The sequence below is a fragment of the Ornithodoros turicata genome, chromosome 4 (genome assembly GCF_037126465.1).
Source record: "Ornithodoros turicata isolate Travis chromosome 4, ASM3712646v1, whole genome shotgun sequence".
Classification (NCBI taxonomy): domain Eukaryota; kingdom Metazoa; phylum Arthropoda; class Arachnida; order Ixodida; family Argasidae; genus Ornithodoros; species Ornithodoros turicata.
The window spans coordinates 46,010,376-46,033,061 of record NC_088204.1 but is presented as its reverse complement, the minus strand read 5'-3'; the positions used below and the strand labels follow the sequence as shown (position 1 = coordinate 46,033,061).

General features: G+C 45.7%; 1 protein-coding gene across 2 annotated transcripts in view; it reads right to left on the bottom strand.

The window, feature by feature from the left end:
* LOC135391492 (NAD-dependent protein deacetylase sirtuin-7-like) overlaps nucleotides 1-22,686 on the bottom strand; it is a 121,607-nt gene that overhangs the window by 76,293 nt on the left and 22,628 nt on the right. For both annotated transcript variants that reach the window (XM_064621757.1, XM_064621756.1), the window contains exons 3-5: nucleotides 17,395-17,570; nucleotides 17,164-17,335; nucleotides 5,587-5,823 (exon numbers count right to left, since the gene is read on the bottom strand). In XM_064621757.1, coding sequence (XP_064477827.1) covers nucleotides 5,587-5,823; nucleotides 17,164-17,335; nucleotides 17,395-17,570 — 585 coding nt within the window. The remainder of the gene's footprint in view (nucleotides 1-5,586; nucleotides 5,824-17,163; nucleotides 17,336-17,394; nucleotides 17,571-22,686) is intronic.

Genomic DNA, 22,686 nt, shown 5'->3' with positions numbered 1-22,686 from the left:
ACATAGTGTTTGAATTGTAGGTGTTAACTCTTAAAAGTATGTTAAAAGTGTGTTAAAAGTGTGTTAAAGTGTTAAATTTTAAGGAAGGAAAGGTGTGTCAGATGTGTACTTGCTGTTGGCAACCTCTGCTACAGGAGCGGCCCCTTGTACTATTTAACCAGCCCACCTGGAATAAACAGCCAGTCGCATTCTGGTCATGGGATGTGTCGTGTCATGAACTGATACAGTGTGGAGACAGATCCACTTAGTAGTGCTTGACCGTCTGATCTGCACAGCCTCCACAATATTCTGGAGCCTTTCCTTATCCGACATGCACAGCTCTGTTTGCTCAGTCATGTTCATTCTCACTCCTGGCTCAGCTCTCGATTTGTTGACTCGCGCTCACTCATCTCCCACTCAGCTCTCCATTAAGCTCATTCGCCACAATGAATATGAGTATGAGTGAGCATGCTCATGACTGTGTTTTGAAAATGTATGGTTGGGTTCAGTTCAACAATGGTAATGGTGTGGATCAGGTAGTCTCACACAAACACACCCAGAGAAAACAAAGCCAAGAAATAGCAATTAAACCTCTCTATCCAAAAATGGTATAATTCATCCCGCTTTCTGCTGCAATGACATCTAAATACTGGCATGTTCCTTTTCAAGAAAATTCAGGACTGTACTGATTGGCTTTCTCGACTTGCTGTGGGGCATGGTTAAGGCCCCTGGTTTGCTATTGCAGCAAATTCATAAGTCTGCGGCTCCGACTTGGAAATTCCGCAGCAAGGAGTCAGCGGCTGCTTCAAACGGGAAACACTTTATTTTCTTGGATAATATTTTATAAGCATACAGATTCAAAGCACAGTTGTGGCTCAGCATTACATGATATCTTGCGTTCTCTGACAGCGAATGCTATCTGTCGCCTATAATCATTTTATACCTGCTGAAAGAGCTCTCAACATCAACAGAGTTTATAAGAATTGACAAATACTTGATCGCAAGACGCTAAATTTGGAGCAAGCAGCCTCATCCCATTTCAAAACCCAATTGCCATATTTACTCGCACAATTTGCGCACTTTTTCTCCCAAAAAAAGTCAGAAAAGTAGGGGTGTGCAAATAGGGAACATACACTTCTCCAGGTGGCGCGTCGAAAACTGTGGCAAGTGCAAGAATTTTAACTCTCCGGTCACTCCCTGCATCACCTCTTCATCACTACTGACTTTGCTGGCATTCAGAAAAAACAGATAAGAGAAGCAAACGAAATGTGCACAATTAAAACAATAAATAATAAAAAAATAATAATAATAAAATAATAATAATAATAATTCTTGCGAACAAAGCACGGTCACGTCACATTCGTGAGGGTGAATGCTTAGCGCCTTCTTTCTCCGCTCTGAAGCTTTACTGCGCAGTCCCTATTGCGAGGGAACGTTCCTTATGATATCTAAAGAACGCAAAATTTCAAAACTTTGTTATGCTGGTCATATCAGCTCCTAGTAGAGCTGATATTGACGTTATCACTGAATTGCGCGAGTGCGAAAGAAGTACCCAAATACCGCGGAACCACCGATGGTCAGGAGGCAAAACACCGACCTACTACTGCCCATATACCGGTGAAATATGTCGAGACACTGCTGGAAGACGCCACTAGTCACACTGCACAACCGAAAGCACGCTATGTTCGCCAAGATAGAAAGGTGAAGACGTAGGCTAGCTGGTGGATAAACTCCATGATAGGCAAGACTGAACAATGGGCAAGACATGTAAACAACACAACACGAAGGCTCAAATGTGCCAACTTTGTCATACTGCGCTGTAAGGTTTGTCATCGCATTGTTACGAAAATGAGCAAGACGGACAGAAGCTCCTGGTTACCAACTCCAACAACCTTTAATGAACAAGTGCACAGAACCCACAAAACCAGAGCCAGGTGCCGCACGCCCATTTCGATCCCATGCACCTGGTGGTCCATCATCCTCCTCTAAGTTACACAACATCATCCCGCGCCGGGACTTGGGGCACGTGAACTTCAAGGCGGCAAAGCCTTTGTATGGGTCGGACGACTGACAACCAGATTGGCCAGGCACAGCGAGCACACCCATATGATGGTGTCTCGCCCTTGTATGATGCTTGACACGCGAGACCACTTCCAGAAAGAGTTGTCTTCCGTTGTCTTCCTGCCTGAACTTGAACAACGTCACTTTCCTTTAGTTGCGTCTCAGATGCTGCTGGTGAGGTGGTTGCGTGTGCTGACCGCAGCTGAAGCATGTATTCGCGTGTCCAGCGCTTCAAGAACTGCCGCCTTGCCTGTTGAATGGCTCGAAAGTTGAGTCCTACGTCGTTATAAGTCGGAAGCGAATGGATAAGGCAAAGCCACTGCTCGTTTTCCCAGTAGAAAGTGCGATGGGGTAAGTGGCTCAAGCTCCCTGGGATCAGCTCCAATGTGCGTGAGTGGATGGGAATTGACGATTGCTTCTACTTCACAGAGTGTCGTAATCAACTCTTCAAAGGTGAGGCGCTTCTTAGAGCTTCCTTCACAGTTCGTATGAGCTGTTGAGCCGGGGATGAACGAAAACATCGCAACTGTGCGAAGAGCCGCTGCTCCGCCATTACCTCGTTGTTTGCTTCGGGGGGAAGTCCAGGGCCTTTAACCATAAGGGGAACCACGTAGCGGCCATTACGCTTTTCCACTTGACTTGAGAAGCGAAGTGAGGCGAAGGGATCTTCGTCGCCGGCAAGTTGGTCGGCAGTGCTGAGGATATCCAGATGCCACATCTACAACGGGTCGATGCGTTCCAAGTGATCCTGATTTTCGTATGCGAGGAAGAAAACAGACCAATGACGACAACGTTTACCCGGAAGGGAACCCAGACGTTTTGTAGAATCCATCCGAAGATGGTTTCAACAGCTGAGGTCGGCAGCGAGGCGTTTGACATGGCCAGTGACTACCTTCTAATGGTAGTCTGATCCATCAGCACTCCGATCTCTGTGGTCTGACATGTGTCAGCAAAAGGCAAGCCGTGCTCTCGCAGTACATTGAGTGTTTTGATGTCCAATGGAGGAGCAACGACGGGACAACGGTCAGTGACGCCAAGAGCTGTTAAGTCGACAACGGAGTCACGGTCAAAGAGGGACTCAAGGCTCACCGTGACCCGTTCGCAGCGGCAATGCTTGGGTCAACACAAATGAGAATACAGACAAATTTTCTTCACCCTCGACTTCGCAACGTAGCTGCTGCAGAAGATCATATCGAACGAACACCTGCTGGTGTCGAGGAGGATGCGAATTCGCCTTCTGCTCGCGGGGCCAGAGGCCCACACTGTAGCAGTTTGCAGCCTGGCACTACCTACTACTGGCAGCACTTTGAAGACTTCAGGCTAGTGGGGTCAAGCGACAAAAGAGCGACGACACGGACGACTGCTAACTCTCAAATGATAGGCTTTATTGGACGAAACGAGTTTAAATATACACGTGATGTGTCACATGTATTTAAACTCTTTTTGTCCAATAAAGTCTATCAGTTGAGAGTTAGCAGTCTTCCGTGTCGTTGCTCTTCTGTTCGTGTCTTTTTGCTGTCCACACACCATGGATTCGTACCATCTACCCCGCCTTGTTACTCTGGCTAGTAGACTGTCGCTGTGCTCCGATGTCAACAAACCTGGCCGGCCGTACCTGTGCCTGAGGGCCATGACAGCAGAGGGGTAATTGCCTCAACTGATGCGTATGCCTTCGATATCACGCTTCGCGTCGCCGACAAGTTAGGATGCCAGATACTTGAATTTCTCAACGGCGGCTAGCGAGTGGTTGGAATGAATTGACACGTCGAAATGCTCCCAGAAATGCTGCCACTCCTGAAGTTTGCCGAAGAACTTTGGTATGACTTCAAGGCTTCTGAGAGCTGCTGAATAGCGGTCACGGAACTTGGGAGATGTTGCAGTGACCGACGTGCATGTGTGATGACCTCTTCGAGGTTCTGTTCATATTCCAATGCGCCGCTGAGATCTGTGTCGAACTCATCTTCTGGGGTTGCCTTCAAGGTGGAGCGATCAAGGTCGTAGAGAGCTTGTCGTTTTGATGAGAAATTTGAGAACAGCCTCAATGTCTTCCCAAAGGGATCAGTCTGAGCCAACAGGTCGTTCAGGCGAACCATGGTCCGTGTCAAGAAGCCACGGGTTCCACCTTGGGTCAGTTTAAGGTGTTCCATAGCTGGTGACTGAAGCTTTCGGAATAATCTGGCTTCAATGTGTGTGTGTGGGGAGGGTTCCTGGGTTTTGGCACCAAAATGTGTTACATAAACGAGCCAGATGGACTGAAGCTCCTGGTGACCAACTCCAACAAGCTTTAATCAACAAGTGACCAGAACCCAAAAAACCCGAGCCAGGAGCTGCGCGCTCATGTTGATCCCATGAACCTGGTGGCCCATCATCCTCCTCTAAGTTACGCAACAAGTGCGTTTGTCCAGCGTTAGTTCGAGTGACAATACTGTCACTCGAACTAACGCTGAGAAACGCTGGACAAACGCACTGACGCGATGGACGATACCGTCCATCGCGTCAGTGGACCATCACGCGAAAATGTGCACAAATCAAACAAAAACCCCACAATAACTTCAGTAGCACTGACAGCGCAAAAAGCAATCGCCACGGTCGCTGAGACGCGCGTGCAAGGTATCTGCGCGTGAAAACACGGGTGAGCAAATTACGCGATTTTTTGTTTTTCTTTTTCATTTTTAGTGCTAAACTAGGGGTGCACAAAATATGCGAGTAAATACAGACGAAGGGCCATGTTTACCTTGGAGCAGTTGGGAGCATGCACAGCACACACTTATATCTGACCTTCTTTTGCATGAGCATGTACGCTGAGACGCTGCACATCATAGCAACCGTCCACATCGTGCCAACCGAATCTTTCAACCCAATTGATGGAATGAACTGTTATATCATGTCCCTTTTCTACACACCCATGCAACTTGTGTAGCTTAAAGTTGTGTTAAAGTTAGGTTCAGAAGGCCCTATGGGTTGTCTTTGGGTGCCATAGCAAAAATAAATTATTATTATTATTTAGCACTGACACTCTTCTGCTTATCCCCAACCTCAATTTATTAATTCCTAGATTTATCGAGAAATGTTAGCCATTCATAAATCGAGGGTTGACTGTGCACCCCATAACACATAATGCAGATTTACCCAAACTTTCTGAATATTTTGCAGTTCCTTATGTACACATTTAGAAAATCTCAATGTGACCAGCACATGAATGAATTTAAGATTGATTGCTCGCAGTCTGGGTTGTCACTGCTTACCTGGCCTTGCAAGAAGCAGTATAAGGCCAGGGACGCCTACTATACTTACACCAGCACTACCTAGCAGCCTGTAATGAGATTATGTGCACTGGTATGAAGGCTGCTAGCTTTCTTTAATAACAATACTCTTAATTATATTCACTCAAAATAACAAAATGACAATGGAGGCACGAACAAGTCAGTTAGGTATGTCAGCAGATACTACCTCACAACCTCATACCTCATATCACCCAAAGCCAACAAATACTATCTGATAATGAGGAAAATAATCACTTGAGTTATGTTTAACTTTAGTACTTACCTTAAGGCTGCTGCCTAGACAAAGTATGGCATCACAACGATTTGCAGCTTTTTCAGCACCTTGCCAGTTGAGAGGCCAGCGAAGTCTTCCTCGTTCCCCAAAATGCACAATGGTGTCAATGAGGTCTGCACTGCACTTGTGGCACTTGCGCCCTGTACGGTGTTTGTGCAGTGATGTGCGCTCCGTAACATCAAACAGCCGGAAGTACTGCCTGAGTGGTTTGCACTTTGAACAGACCTGCATCCAAGATTAGTGAATCACTGTGAAAATTCCTCCTTTACACAATATCTTCTGAAAGACGGACGTATCATGGTTCATAAAACATGTACTAGTCTCTGATGCTACCCCACCTCACACAAGTTGGTTGTCTCGTGTCTCCTAGGATTTCTGGTGTACAGACAACAGTACTGAAGTAGGTGCAGTGAAGCAAAAAAATTGAAAGCATGTTGCGAACTATCACAGATGGAATGTGTGAGATTTGCTTTCTGTTTTATTTCATCTACGTTGAAAGTTAGTGCACTCTTCACTGTGCACAACTTAAAATAAAAATTTAATAAAGGAATTCAATATGTCCGCCTCACTGAGCCGAGGCCACATGTGTGTCCACTTGGTTGGCCGTGACAAGCATTGCTTCCTTTCCTTGTTGCTCAACAACACATTGAGCAGCGCTTCTCAACCCTTCTTGCTCCATGAACCCCTTTTGCTGTTCATTGAAGTGATATCCCCTTATATTAACTGCAAATCAATATTACATGCATAAAAATTTGAGGAGTTTTATTGCGTCTTCAGAGTTTCTTCAACATATTGTTTGGGCAAGCGACTTTACCGCTAGATGGCCCTTGAACCCGTAACCCAGGAGCAATCATGACATACCGTCGAGGTGTTTCTGGCGAGAGGTCCTGTGAATGATATATTACGCAGCGAGCTCACAAGGGCTAATAGACGATTTCAGAAATTGCATGGATGGCCCACCAGAGAGCGCCGTGTTGCGAAAGCCCCGCTGCACCTTGGGATTTAGTGTTCATGAGTCAGAGAGAAGAAGAAGCGCGCAAACGATTTCGATTTTCTTTCTCCTTCACCTCCCGCACCTTCAAGCAACAGGCAGACGAGCACGTATGCAAACCCACAACGCATTTCCCACAACGCATTGCGCGATGTGCGTGACTTGCGCGACGGAGGGCCCTCGTGCGGAGCACAAGGGCAATATCTGAAATCGCCTATTGGAGGTGAATGTTACATGGTGTCCCCCACGGAGGAATTCCCCACTGCTTGAAAACTCATGACCTTGAGGGTGTGGTATGAGTCCCAAAGAGACAATGGTCGCATTTGGCCTGAATAGAGCCCTCAACTGTAAGGCGTGTGCCAGGTATTGCTTCTTAAATGTTATTGTTTATTTCAAAGTCACAACAGCAGCTGAAAAAAAACCTGCCACGAAATAACAGAAGAAAAGGTTATCCATGCATAAAGCTCAGGTGGGACACTGTCCATTAGTTGGGACGTGCATACCTCGGGTGAAACACCGTACAGGACACACAATGATAATACGAAACGTGTCGTTCAAGCACACTGTACGGTTACATAATTTGACACGGCACAGCCAGTAATGGTAGGGGAGGTCAAACCGTCAGAGCGTCGACAGTACCCTCTTTCCCCTGGGAGAATCAGAAAGAAAGTCATCACAGCAAACAACACTGTGGGCCTGTAGGCGACCTGCGCTCCGCTAGAGGCGCCACTACTTATTGTGCTACAGTGCCACTCGCGGAAACTGCGCGCATAGTCATGCTGTAGAGTGACAAGGCGAATGTGTTGTGTTTGCGCTTAGGTATTTGGCACACTAATAATAATTAGGAAATTTACACGTAAGGGGGTCTCCAGCATGGCTAGCTACATGCTGGACGTGTAGCCAGGTATAGGGCTGCGGACAATTTTGAGCGCTTGGGGTGCTCATCAAAAGCCTACACGCTACTACCTGAACAACCGAGACCGGCAGTGCACGAAATAGAAAAATCCATATCATGCAGTGTTCCGCATATTTGACATCTGTCATACTAACAACTCCTATTCCCTACACTAAAATACTAAACAAAATTATCGCTTTAGCACAAGGCTAAGCAAATTCATCAGCACAGAACACACGTGGAATATGTCACCCATGTAGTGCACAAGTGTGACCAGAATTGGAGTATTCTGTATATTTATGTATTTTTATTTATATACGTATTATTACTTGTGATATATGGCACACCAGGTCCATGTTATCTTCATGAAATTGATGTGCCCTACTAAGAAGGTGGCATGAGTAACACGGCGTTCATTGACGGCGGATGATCATTGACTACATGTCTGCACGTGTCCCCGGAAATCCTCGTCACTGAGAATTACCGTATTTTCTCGCATATAATACGAGGTTTTTTTCCGAAAAATGGACCCCCAAAATGCGGACTCGTATTATACGCGAGTTCGTATTATTTGCGGGTTGTATGAGCCACGGCGACGAGCCCCGCTCCTCTCTTGAAAGAGTGTACGTTTCCCCTCTCCCCTTGGCTCTCCTGGTCATGCGCGCGCACCCACGTGATTTCATCTCACCCGCCAACTTTCCGAAAGTAACCGCGCGCGCGGGCATGGCTCCACGCCGGGCTTCGTACACGGCCAAGTACAAACGGGAAGTTGTACTGGCGGCCGAAGCGTCTAGTAATATGTTTGCTGCACGAAAGTTTGGGATTAACGAAGCCAACATTCGTGTTTGGCGTCGTCAGCGGGCGTCGTTGTTTCAGCGCTCAGCAACACGGAAAGCGTTTCGTGGCCCGAAGAAGGGACATCATCCGGAGATCGAGAAGCAACTCCTCGAGTACGTTAAAGACCTTCGGTCGCGGCACATCGCCGTAACCGGGCAAGCAATTCGAGTGAAGGCAGTGCAGCTCGCCAGAAACGACGGCATCGCAACGAACGGCGGGTGAAACTGAAATGTCGTATTATACGGGAGTCAGAAAACTTTTTTTTTGATAGGAGTCTATAAATTGCACCTCGTATTATACCCGAGTTCGTATTATATGCGAGAAAATACGGTACATCGCCTTTTTTGCAGATGATTCAGGAAGCCAGAGTTCACAATGATTTAGAAATATGTAGCCCATCACCGTATGTTTTTGAAATGAATAGTAACATGCCTGCTGTCGTTCGATGCATCCTGTCAGCCGTCGTGATGTGCTTGGCAGTATGCATCAGGAGAGGCCGTGGATATATAAAAAAGGCTATTTGCAAAATCACTCGTCTGGTTACCGTCTGGTTACGACACACTGCATACGACAGTTATCTTCGTTGTCACCCACTTTTCACTTTGCAACGCGCATTTAAAAGTTTGTACTCTCCTCACCCTGAAATAAAATGTGCCGCACATTGTATATAAATGCGTAGATGAACTTATTCAATTCAATGAACTGTTGTGATCCAATCCTATCCTTCTCTCCTATCCTTCCCGTGTGGCTTTCTGAGAAATGGGTTACACGAGGCGTGGATATTATCGCATATCAATTGTTTGTTGTGCAGCAATAGTTGCCTCTCGACGACCATCGATTAGGATTTTCGTTTTCCATGGCACAACATACGAAGAATTCAACAAACAGAGAATGCAGTAGACGTGACAGCTAACGAGGCAGCGACAGCAGATATATGCGCGCTCCCGCCACAGCGTGGCGCTCGCGTTGCTCCAAAGCTGTAGCGCATTTCGCCTGTAGTCTTGATTACAGTGTTCAGCTTCACCACAACAGGAAACAGCAGCTTGCTGAGTTCGCACAGGTCCAACTGAAATGACTTTCCAGTGCCTGTGTTGTGTCACCCTCTTTGTTGTACCCTACACTGGGGAATTTTATCGTTTTTAAAACAAGGAGCTTGTTTTGCGTGCGTTTAAAAAAGTGCGTTTTTAAAACAAGGAGCATTGATGTCCACGATATAACAGACTGACATAACACGCTGGCATACGTACGTTCCGACTGAGTTTCTGAGGCCTAAAGGCTCTATAGGTGTAAGAAAGTGAAGTAAAGACATATCAGGAAAAAGTCAACACACCAGTGCCAGAACAGGAACTGGGCCTCTGAACTACTTTAGTTATCTCTTGGAACTGTGTGTTATAAGTAGCGAGTCTCATTTTCACTATTTACAAGGACTGTGCAAATAGTATAAATATCGAATATGAGTCAAATACAAATATTGCAAACATTGACTTCGAATATCGAAACCAAAATTACTTCTAGCAACCCTATTTACTGCAATGTGCACATGCAACAAAATTTTGATAACCAGAGAAATACGTAGGGAAGCATCAACTATGTAAGCATGAGGAAAAGGTTGCTATTCCCATGAAACAATTTACACAGCTACAGTTTCAGGTGTACCCCACTCATTGTAAAGTTTCTCAAGGGCAGACAATGTATTTGATGCAGTGTGACTGTCCCAGACTCCGGCTTTTCACATCACAGGAAAGGGCCAACTGTCGCCAGCTCAAAGGCAAAGGTCGCCAGACACGGGAACGCACTTCACTACGGTAGCACTGAGCCACATATGAAGAGCTTTTTCCAGTACTGGGTGGCCTCCTTGGCTGAAGTTCTTCATCTGGGATGTGGACACTTTTCCTGCTGCTGCGTCGATCTTCTCTTGGTGCTTGATGTAGTCCGACACTGTCTGCTTAGAAATGCCGAACTCCCAGGCGACGTCTGCTTGTGACCGGCCACTTTTCCCTTCCTTTATGATTGCGACATTCTTCTTCATCATCATGGTTTTGTACTTGCCGCGATTCCTGGGCGGCTTGGCCATTGGTCACAGCAAGGAAGAGGCTGGTGCCATTTCACATGGTCACCTTGCAGCGGATCAATCACTTGTGAAAGGCGCTTGAGAGACGGTTTGCGCACGCGGAGGCAAACAGGCCACGTGACCCTAACCCTCAGTGGCCTCCAACCAATGAGACCTTTTCCTTCACGTGCGAAGGAGGAATGGGGTTGGAAGTATTGCTCCGGATTCCGGAAGGCATTGCCCCCGCTGACAGGAGGTTATCTGGCAGGCAGAGCGCGTGATGACTCACCCGCACACACAAACTTGTCAAATCTGGACACCAAGTAAGTCTGAAAAACCGAACCGCAGGTGCTGTTCAGCGTCTGAATTTTCGGTCGTCGTTATACATTACCCCTATGGGGCGCGTGACCGTGCCCTGACGGTGTTCAAATTACTGAGCATGTCCGAAAAATCGGTCGGCGACTGTACCAGCAACAGGGCAGAGTATGCCTGCAGGTTCAACGTCATCTGACATAGCGCCACCCTATAAAACGCCGGAGGCTGACAGCGACTGGTTCATTGGGCTTGGTGACATCGCCAGGATGTGGTCTCTTTATCGTCCGTTCCTTTTGTATGTTCAGGTTTGTAATCGTCACTCTTTACTTGCTAGGAAATCTGACAATGTCTGTATGGTGATGTTCCCGAGCCCCAATGCTTTGCTATCCATGTTCTGCGATTGCTACAATGTATCATCATTGTTACTTGTTCAGTCTGGGGACGTAGAACTAAACCCAGGCCCTATGGTTACGGAAGAACAAATGTCTCGTTTACTCGACGCGATCGCAATACTCCCCTGCTTGGAGGTCAGGCAAACCATTCTGTTGAACGACATAAAGGACATTAAAAGAAAAACTGCACGCCGCAGATCAAGCAACAATGAACCTCTCTACCAAAGTTGAAACAATTGAGACTGAATTAACACCGTTAAAAGTCATGCGAACTGATATTAGCAACATTCAGTTGACATCCGCCAATATGTCCAAAGATATCACGAAGCTTGAGAACCAAATTGATGACATGGAAAACAGAATGCGCCGTTCCAACTTAATTTTCCATGGAATCACTGACGTTGCTGGGGAATCGTGGGCTCAGTCAGAGGCTAAAGTGATCGAGCTGTGTTCAGAAAAGCTAAATATGAGTGTTTCCCACGATGAAATTGAACGTGCTCATCGATTAGGACGGTACCATCCAGAAAGGCATCGTCCTATTATCATTAAGTTCAAATTTTACAAGAGGAAGGAAAAAATTCTATCTTTGGGACATAAATTGAAGCAGTCTGGGTACTCCATTAGCGGTGATTATTCACTCAGAGTGCGCAAAGCACATTCCCAACTGCTTGCTCTCGCTAAGTCACTTGCATTGCCTTTCAAACTAAAATATGATAAACTGTTGGTTGATAACAAGTGCTATCGTTTTCATGAGAGTAATGAATAAATTGAGGAATGCAAATAGCAAACATTTCCACTTGTGGTATCGGCGCCCCCACCTGTTCAATCCACGCTTCCTCTTTCTGTTGTGTTTACAAACATTAGAAGCCTTCTCCCTAAACAGGAAGACCTGTCAAACATATTATCTTCTACCTTGTGCGATATTCTTGTCCTAACTGAAACCTGGTTATCGCCAGGCATTCTTGATACTGAACTTATTCGTGACTTCCCTCACTTTGTGTTTTATCGCCATGATCGCGAGGGTAGAAGTGGCGGTGGTGTTCTGATAGCCCTTAAAGAACACGTGCCATCCGTGTGTGTACCAGTATCTTCAGCATTGGAGATAATTTAGATTTGCATTGAGTGTTGTTTCACTGATTTATTACTTGGTGTGTGTTATAGGCCTCCAACCTGTATCGATAGCTTTGTATCAGATTTGCAAGTTGTCATGAGTGATACTGTAGCACGTTACCCAACCCATAAATTGCTTTTGCTCAGTGATTTCAACTTTCCTGCTGTTCACTGGGAAACACTTTCTATAAAACCAGGCTCAGTTGCCATTGCAAGGGATTTCTTAGATTTCTGTGCTGATTTCAACCTTAGCCAAATGGTTACTTTTCCTACTAGAATTTCATCATCATCATCGACCACTCTCTTAATCCTGACAAATCATCCAGACACGATTGCTGACATCACTTAACTTGCCCCTCTCAGTGATCACCAAGTTATCCATTTCTTAGTGTCAGTCACGTTGCCTAAGCGACAACTAAGAAAGAAAGTAATACGCAACTACAACAGAGCTGACTTTCCAGCCATAAACGAAGGTTTGTCAAACTACCTGGATTACTTTGTCTCTACCTTTTCCACTCTGTCCGTAGAGGACAACTGGTCTCTTTTCAAAGACAAAATCACTGAGCTAGTCAAGAAACACATCCCACTTCTTACCATAGTCGTTTCGTCGACAGCTCCTTGGTTCAACCATCCCATTAGGTCCTTGTTAAATAAAAAGAAGCGGCTTTTCAGACGGGCCAACTTTCTAAATACTGATACTGCTTGGGAAAAGTATAACTCTTGTGCATGTGTATACAAGAAAGCTGTTCGGCAATCCAAAGAAAAATTCTATGGTCAAGACCTAGCTACGTTCATAAACACTGACCCCAAAAGGTTCTGGCACGCGATAAATCCGAGGCATACCTCCGAAGCATCCTTGACAGACGATCGCGGCAACAAGATCCCTGAAAATGCATGCCCGAATATATTCAACAAGTTTTTCGCCAGCGTGTTTACTTCTGAAGACACTAACAACCTGCCATCCCTTTCTAGGGTAAATACCGAACCGATGGGTTCAATTGCATTCTCCCCGTCTGGCATGATGAAAGTAATTGAGTCACTTAAAACTTCGTCATCGTGTGGTCTCGACAACATAAACTCTAAAATCTTAAAAGGTACGAAGCAACTGTCGAGCCTTTTTTTGTCTATTATATTCCAGCAGTCGTCAGACCATGGTTACGTCCCTCATGACTGGCGCACTGCAAATGTTATACTGCTTTATAAATCGGGCGACAGACATTCCCCTCAGAACTACCGGCCGATATCCCTTACAAGCATTCCATCTAAAATATTGGAACACATCATTCATTCTAACATAATTAGGTACTTGGAGGCAAATTTCCTAATTTTCCCACAGCAACACGGTTTTCGTAAGGGTCACTCATGTGAGACGCAACTTTCTGTATTCGTCCATGATATTCATCAAGCTCTTGACAATCGTCTTCAACTCGACGCCATCTTTCTCGACTTTTCTAAAGCTTTTGACAGAGTTCCACACAAGCGCCTTTTACTAAAACTATCCCATCTAAACACTGACCCTACTATTCTCTCCTGGATATCTGCGTTTCTCTAATCCCGTTCACAGCGTGTCACTGTTAGCCAGTTCTCTTCGGATTTCTGCCCTGTCACTTCCGGAATTCCCCAGGGTTCCGTCGTCGGCCCCCTTCTGATCCTCATATACAGTCAAACCTCGTTACAACGAAATGCGATATAATGAAATAATTTGGATTCCCCGGCAGAGGGCCATAGAGATCAATGTATTTTAACTCCCGCTACAACGAAACACTTTTTAGCCGCAGCCTCGATACAGCGAAAGAACGAGATAAGGTTTATGACCCCAAAGCCGACTTTAGGTCACGAAAACAAAGGGCGCAAGCAGCGTCCTGTTCTCGCGGCGAAAGATGGCACGAGCGAGTAGGGTCGGGAGGAATCTGGTGCCTACAAAAGGAGTCATTGGAAGGTTAGGGATTTTCTTCCGAGGCTTCTCCTTTTCGCGCTTGTTTTGAACTGTCCGGTTGCAGCTAGAGTCACGCTAGTTGCAGCCAAGTAAAAAGAGCACGAGACGCAAGGCGCCATCGCTCGCGTGGGAAACGCTTCGTTCGCGTGTCGGCGTAAGTGACAAAATCAGCCTAGATCATTTTCTTGACGGGGACAAACATGCGGTAGCAACGGAGAGCCTTACGAAAAACGCACTGTTATAGACGTAGAAGGTTTGCGGGAGATCGCAACACGATATGGAGAAAGCTGCAGGGGCTTCGGCGGCGTACGAACAATGCGTGACACCGCGTCTTCTAGGCACGACGCAGACGCGTATAACCGGCTATTTCACGCAAGAATAAAATACCTTAGGTGCACTTTGGAGCTGTATTTGTAGTTGTTCTCATTTTTCACGAAAAACTTTTCCGCATCGTAGCGGGAGTTATCGACGCTTATGTACAGCGCGCGCCCTCGCAAAGGTCGCGATCTGTGACCTTCAATTCGGTACAACGAAATGTTCGATACAACGAAAGAAATTGCAGTCCCCGTGGGTTTCGTTATATCGAGGTTCGACTGTACATAAATGACTTACCTGCTTCTATTTCTAGTTCTATTCGCTGATGATTGCGTCTTATACCGTGTAATATCCTCTGATGCTGACCAAATCGCCCTACAAAAAGACCTAACCTTAGTCCATAACTGGTGTGAAAGATGGCTAATGTCATTAAATATTGATAAATGTGCTCATGTTTGCTTTCGCCAAATTACATCACCGTCCTTGCACACATATTCCATCAACGGGCGCCCTATTCCATGTTCCTCTTCATGCAAGTACCTTGGTGTTCGCCTTCAATCCAATCTCTCCATATATCCAGGCAGTGTCTCGAAAAGCCAATCGAACTCTAGGTTACTTGCGTAGGAACCTTAAGTCATCCCTATCTAATGTAAAACTCCTCGCCGACACCACATTAGTGCGGCCTCAGCTGGAGTACGTGTCCGCTATCTGGGATCCGCATAATAAATGTTTAATCACTGACATAGAAAAAATTCAAAACCAGGCTGCCCGATTCATTACATCTGATTGTTCTCCTTTCTCTAGTGTATCCCAGATAAAGCAACGTCTTCAGCTAGCTGACCTCTCTCAACGTCACCGGATTTCTCGTCTCTGTCTCTTCAACCACATTTATCGCGCAAACTCATTACGCCCCCTTTACATATTACCTCCTACTCGCATTTCAGATAGACTCGATCATTCTTACAAGGTTTCCCGGTAGGATTCGAGCCCACCACCTCCCAGTCTTCGGCACAACCTTGGCTACCACCAACAAGCAGACGCCCACTCGACCATGCCAGGCTATTGCACTTCACGGAGAAACCGTCAGCTCTCGTAGATTTCATTTGCCGGGTGAACGAAGCGACCCTCTAGTTTAGTTATTATGTCGTCATACTTGCTGTCTTTAGGTTTCTCGAGGCCCAGTGACGAGAGGAGCGTGCGAGCTTGAGGCCCCATGCAGTAGAGGAGTGTTCTCACGCGAGTTTAATCTTGCATGAGGATGATACCTGAAGCGAAGGCATAGTCTTCGAAGACTGCTCACCACGACGGCCACTTTGCCGGATTTGCAAAGTCGAACTTAGAAGGCGCTGGGAGACCAACGCCACTGACACCGCTGAATTGTAGTGGCTGAGGCTTCGTAGATGGTGACACTCCATTGGCCGCAGTTTCTGCAGCTGGTGGGGGATTCGGCATGGTGGAAGGAAGGGGGTGGAGTCCACACCACCCCACTTCTGATACCATGATGTTGCACATATGACGAGCAGCCGTCTCGTACAAAACCAAAACAGGAAGAAGTTTATTTACGTAAGCCATCGTCTTCTAATACCATTCTCGCTGCCGTGGCGACAACAACGCCACCGGGACTAGAACATAGCGAGTAACAAAAAGAGCTAAGAGATAACAGTCTCACAACATCTCTCATACGATCTGCAAACAAGACCGCTACAACAGCCTATGTTGTTTGTCTAAAATTATGACTGTCGCTGTTTCTGGTGAAAATTCCAGGGGTCCCCTTGATCTCATGATCCCATACTCGTCCAAGTAGGATTGCAACATCCTAATCTTAGAAGTCTTCGTAATGGCGCTGCCACATTTCAGTTCCTGCATCTCGTAAGGGAAACTCTTGTTGAGCAACCTTTATCCAGTACTCGTCGGCTGCATTGAATTCTTCGGCGGTTAGCCACGGTGCAGACGGTTGGGCTGCTTTCTTGCATCTGTCAATAAACCGCATAACCCAAGCAGTAACTCGTAGCAGTTTCACATGGCTGCTAAAATTCTGGATGTCCATTAGATGTTCCACTTTTTCGAGAGTCACGTGCATCTCCTGCGAAGAGTTACTGCAGGCTTCCATGGTCGATTCTTCCATCCGGCAAGGATCATCAAATTTTGGCCACTGAGACTCTCCATCCTTGAGCCAAATCGGACCATCCCACCAGTGCAAGCTCTTTAACACTGCATGAATGGTCATGCCCCAAGTCAAACAGTCTGCAGAGTTTTGTTTTCCTGGGCAGTACCACCATTGATCCACTGTCAATGTTGCCTGAATCTCTGTGACTCGGTTAACTGCATTTACATGTACATTAAACTGCAATTGTTCATTTGTTCGCTTACATGGCTCTCTCCCTCCTCACTCCAAACCTGAGTTTCTTGCATTGTCCCCCCTCCCAAGACAAAATCCTGCCGACGCCCATGACCACTCCCGCTATGACACGAAAGAACACATTCCAAGCCATAATATATCTGATAACCACATGGCAAAGCACCAGCCACTGCCTGATTAACTGAAGGCCACAAGGTGAAGGTGTTTTAGCCTCTTTTGATTAATTCTGCACTGAGTATAGCATCTGTTACAGCACTACTTCCGTTTTTATACATGCAGAAAAATATTAATCTGCACCTCGTAGCTCGCCTGCCCAGTAGTGAGGGGCTTCCAAATTCCAAAAAGGTAAAGCATCAGCAACCAACCTCTAAAAACATGTTGCCATGGACCTCAGACAAGTTGTTTCTTGGCAGACCACTGCGGATGTGTAATCCATCACAGTTCTGCGACACAACGTGTTTCACTCTCCCCTGATGATAAAGTTGAGCAATTGCCATATGTGTAAATGTTGGTTGGGCTTCACTCAGCTCTTGGACCCTGCAAGAAGTCAGTGAATATACAAGATGTACATGCAGACATTTTCTACAACATCTTACTCTGGAACTTTCCCTTTCTGTAGTAATGTCCAAACACCAGATGGACCCCTGTAGTCTGGTATTTGAGCAGCAGTGCTGATTCCAGCTCCAGTGTATACAATAAGACACTTGGCACTTTCAATGGCTTGTGCAAGTCCTTTGCATTTATCCTCCATGATGTGCTGTGGATCCTGAGTCTGGAGAGATGATTATGTGTTGGTTATGGAAAGAGTTCCTAACAACCTGTTTGCACTGATGCAGGATCTGGATTGAGTACAAACCGTGATTAGCCTGTGGTAGCAATCGGTCTCGCAAGCAAACAACTCAGGCTTTAGAAAGGAAAACTTACACACACCGGCTTAACGCAACAATTAAACAAAATCAAATATGACATTTCGATGCCTGTTCGGGCATCATCATCAGAATGAAACAAGAACGGTACGCCATCCGAGTTGAACTTTAGCTTAGTCATGACCTTGTAGCAATCAGGTACTGGCCCTTTGTGACTGCTACATGCGTTATCATCACGGTGAATGTGCCAAGATTCCACACATTTTCTTACCCCTATCTATGCTTGTGTGCCACAGTGTTTGCATTGTGAAAGTCAAAAGAATGACCTGTTTTTAGCACTGCTTGACAAGTTCTGTGCGGTGATTCACTGCTGGTGGTTTTGATATCTGTTGTTCATGTTCTTTCAGGCTCGTGGCTTTCTTTCTTCCAGTTTCTCCCACGTAGCAGGCACTGCATTGTTCACATTCCAACCTGTATACAACACCATTCTTCCATGTGGGACACAGGGTCTTGGGGTGGCATAAAATATTATATAGTGTTTTGATGGGTTTAAAAGCTGTGTGTATGCCAAGTGGTATTAAAATACTTCGTCCAGCTTCTGATAGGCCCCGAACATAGGGAATGCATTCAATCTTTTCAGGAGTGGGGTTCTTCTCATGAACATCAGACATTCTAGAAATGGTACTTTTGACGAAGTCGACAGGGTAATGATTCTTGGTGAGGATGTCACTTGATAGCTTACATTCGGTTTCTCTTGCTTTGCGAGTGCTTGAAACTGCATCTTGACGTTTGTAAAGGCTTCTGACAACAGCACGTTGAACATACCACACACCTGAAAACAAACGTGCTTAAGACTTCGTCAAAAGTACCATTTCTAGAATGTCTGATGTTCATGAGAAGAACCCCACTCCTGAAAGGTTGTATGCATTCCCTATGTTTGGGGTCTATCAGAAGCTGTACGAAGAATTTTAATACCACTTGGCATACACACAGCTTCTAAACCCATCAAAACACTATACAATATTTTATGCCACCCCAAAGACACTGTGCCCCACATGGAAGAATCTGGTGTTGCATACAGGTTGGAATGTGTACAATGCAGTGCCTGCTACGTGGGAGAAACTGGAAGAAAGAAAGCCACGAGACTGAAAGAACATTAACAACAGATAACAAAACCACCGGCAGTGAATCACCGCACAGAACTTGTCGAGCACATGCTAAAAACAGGTCATTGTTTTGACTTTCACAATGCAAACACCATGGCACACGAGCATAGATGGGGGGTAAGAAAATTTGTGGAATCTTGGCACATTCACCGTGATGATAACGCACGTAACAGTCACAAAGGGCCGGTACCTGACTGCTACAAGGTCATGACTAAGCTAAAGTTGAACTCGGATGGTGTACCGTTCTTGTTTCATTCTGATGATGATGCTCGAACAGGCATCAAAACGTCATACTACATTTTGTTTCATTGTTGCATTGAGCCAGTGTGTGTAAGTTTCCCTCACGATGTCCCTTGGCTTTTGGTCTATCTTCAATCAGGCTTCAGTACAGAGATTAATAATGCAGATTCTTTTGTGATGTTAAAGGAGCATGGAAGGCACTTGGAACATGTTCTTTTTACTGCGTCATATGGGCATAGTACTGTCATGAACCATCATGCAAGATATTTCTGCTGTTAAGTTTGAATTCAGTGGAAAAATTACTTCGGAAGACAGCGAGCAGCGGCATCGCCCAGCTGCTCCTCGCATGTCGTACCATCAAATGGCAGAGGACTCCTTGTGGGCAACCGAGAATCATCTGCTAGTGAGAGCGACCAGTCAAGACACGGGAAGAGCAGGGCGAAATGTGACTGAAAAAAGAAAGAAAGAAAAAAGAAGGTGCATGCCTCAGTATTGGCAAGGCACATGACGTTGCAAACTGGCAGCTGAGTGTTTCCTGACCCATGAGATTCAAAGCTCTCTTGTGCTCCATGATTATATGCTGCAGTCGTAGTTTTTGTGTGAATGCGTGTCCCATCCTGACATGTTTCTTCTCAAGTCTTTCCATGCTCCTTTCAAAATAGTGCTTGTATGGATGATGTACTGAACACTAAAAAGTAGCTTCAGATTCCTTTTGCTTCCAGAAAATCTCCCAGAAATTTACAGAAAGTAGAATCCACTCTCCCTATATGGCATCAACGTCTTATTTTGTCATTTTCTTGGGCTGCGAAAGGATCACAGTCACAGTGAAATTAACTCTAGGAGGCAGATTTACTGAAGGTGGTTCAACAAAAGAGTATGTTACAGTTTTAAGGTTCAAAAAGCGAAGTTGTAGCAATGTTTACACTGAAACAAAACTAATGGAACATACATTGACGTGTGGCTTAGTAGGTGGGCCAAAAGTCCCAGAGGTGGCACTCCACCCTTGTGGATTTTGTTATGAAAATTTATACAAATTAATCACTTCGAGAGAACCACTAAAACAAAGGTTTTAGCCGTCACCACAAAATACTTGTCCCTAAGTGTCTGTTTAAAGTTATGGGGTTAGCCTCTGACCACCCCTGCAGTCTACGTATGGCACTGCCAAAATTATGGAGATACCATAACTGGCTACTCGCCATATATATCCGAAAGATGGTGCGAAAAATGCTTCGGGAAGCAAAGTTTCGCATTTTTTCTTGAGTACATTGCTAGAAGTAAAGAGACAAAACTATTCTTAATGTTGGGATACGAATGGGTACAACAAGCTAAAAAAGTCTCGTTAGATGCTAAATAAAATTAAAGAGAATCAAATATGCGAAGATGCGACTCTTGCGAAAATACGGCACATTTAACCGTAAATAACATAAATGGTAGAGCGCAGAGGAAGCTACAGTGAAAGCTCGAAGAAGGTACCATGCCCAAGGAACACAAGGAGCAAGTTTAGAAAAAGTATTTCTTTTTTATAACGGAGAAAAGAATTTTTGAAGTTCGGGGCCCGGCACAGACATCGCGAGCAACTGTCACTACGCTCTCATGCACTCCGCAGCTGCAGATTGATGTTTAACCAGGTGCGCACCTTCTCACCTGGTTGACTTTATAGACCTTATAGACCTAATTTCACTTATAACGTTCTGTGACTTGGCACTTGTTTGCAACTTTCCAGGGTATAGGACCCTGTAACGGCATTGGAGGAACGGCAAAACGCCTAGCAGCAAAAGCAAGCTTGCAACGGTCCAACAAGTAGATTCTACAACTGGAGCCTCAAGAGTGCACAACCAGTTTGGGTTTGGCAAAGTGAGACAGGACAGCTCCTGGAGGAGAGGTACCAAAGTGTGGTGCCCATGCATGGCACACGCACCTTCCACTGCTTTGAAACAGTGAGCCCATTGGAGGCATTTGTGTTTGCGTCGCTCATGTAGTAACCTGTCTTGGCTACAATAAACAACTTCTCAAAATCTCAGAGAACTTTGCGCCGCTTTGAACTATGAGAACTTGCTGATAACAGAGGAGGAGAAGGCATCCAAGCTGTTTCATTTCCTTCTCTCTCGGCAGACTATCCACAAGAAAAGAAAGAGCGAAAATGAAAAGTGAAAGACAATTCTCCCTTTCTCCCAGGATGCAACACGTGCTCAAGGAGCACTGGGATTTTCTGAATTCGTCTATTCCTGTTGTTTATGTCGTATACACAAGATGTCGCCAGCTGGGGGATTAAAGTAGCCCAGGAGTCACTTTTGACACCTTGTTTTCTTCCTATAAAACTGTTAAGTAGGCCAGTGAGATGCACCATGCAATGTGATTCGTACGACAGAGTCATAATTATCGCAGGAAGTGAATGTAAAGTACGCCGCAAAAAGCGACCGTGTGCAACGGTGGTGGACAGCAGTACCAGCCTATGATCTGCCTGGAACCTCGCGGCGACGCTACAAGGGTCATGCTCGCTGATTGGTCCAGAGAAATATCTGCTACTCAGCCGTCGTCTGCTACTCAGCTGTTCTGAAAAAGCATTGCTCCTGACTCGGTCATGATTCGGCCGCTCCTTCTATCCCCAATTCTCCGGGAGAACTGGCAAAACTGGTTTATGGAGGCAAAGGGACAAGGCGCTGACCCCCCACTGACCAGCAACCAGAACAGAGTTCTCCCTGTAATGTCATTGGTGACGTGGCATCATACCTTCTCCTCCTCGTTATATACCTTCTCCTCCCCGGAGTGGCGAGTTAAGGGTGAACGCGCGGAAGTTTTTTTCTGGGAAACAAATTGCACACATCAAAACCTTTTGCGCAATGACACTTTCATCAGACGTCTTAATCCGAAAACTTTTTGGATGGTGCGCTATACTCCTTTAAGTCTCTGTAACATCCCTGTTTGTAGCCTGCCTCAGCTAATTCTTGTTGTTTATGTCGTATACAAGTACATTTTCAACGCCGCACTTGCGTCATACTCAAAAAAGCGGTCTTTTCTGACGGCTAGGCTGTAGTGGATGAACCCATCACATCATACTGCCTGCTCGTAATAGATGACACCAACAGCATACCCGGGGCCCGATGCTGAATAGACGATATGCAAAGCCGTAGCACGCACGGAAAGCTACGGAATTCCACCATGTTTGGGGTTCCCTACCTGTCAAGAGTCATACATACAACTCACGTGCAGCTATTCTATGGAGTGTCTTGCCTCACACATTTGCTGTTTCACTATGTTATTCATGTGGGGAGACTAGACGTGTGCACCACCGCTGTACCGAAACAGTCACGCCGAGGACCTGTTTTCGCACGTTAACATGAGCCTTACAGAACTCTTGCGAAGGCAAATTTATTTTTGTTGATGCCGATGTCAGTATAGGTTGCGGATTTGTGCTAGTTCAACTTGTATTTGTTTGCGCCGCTGACACTGACGGTTGAAGATAATTGGCGTACACGTCTGGGTGAGACGAGGGGTTCAGAAGAGAACGCAAGCAAGGTAAGAGTGCTTTTGTATTCCTTATTGCAGTGAAAGCATTGGAGCGCGGTCATTTCGATTTTGGGAGCGATAATCACATTCTGTTGGTAGTTTTCTCTCT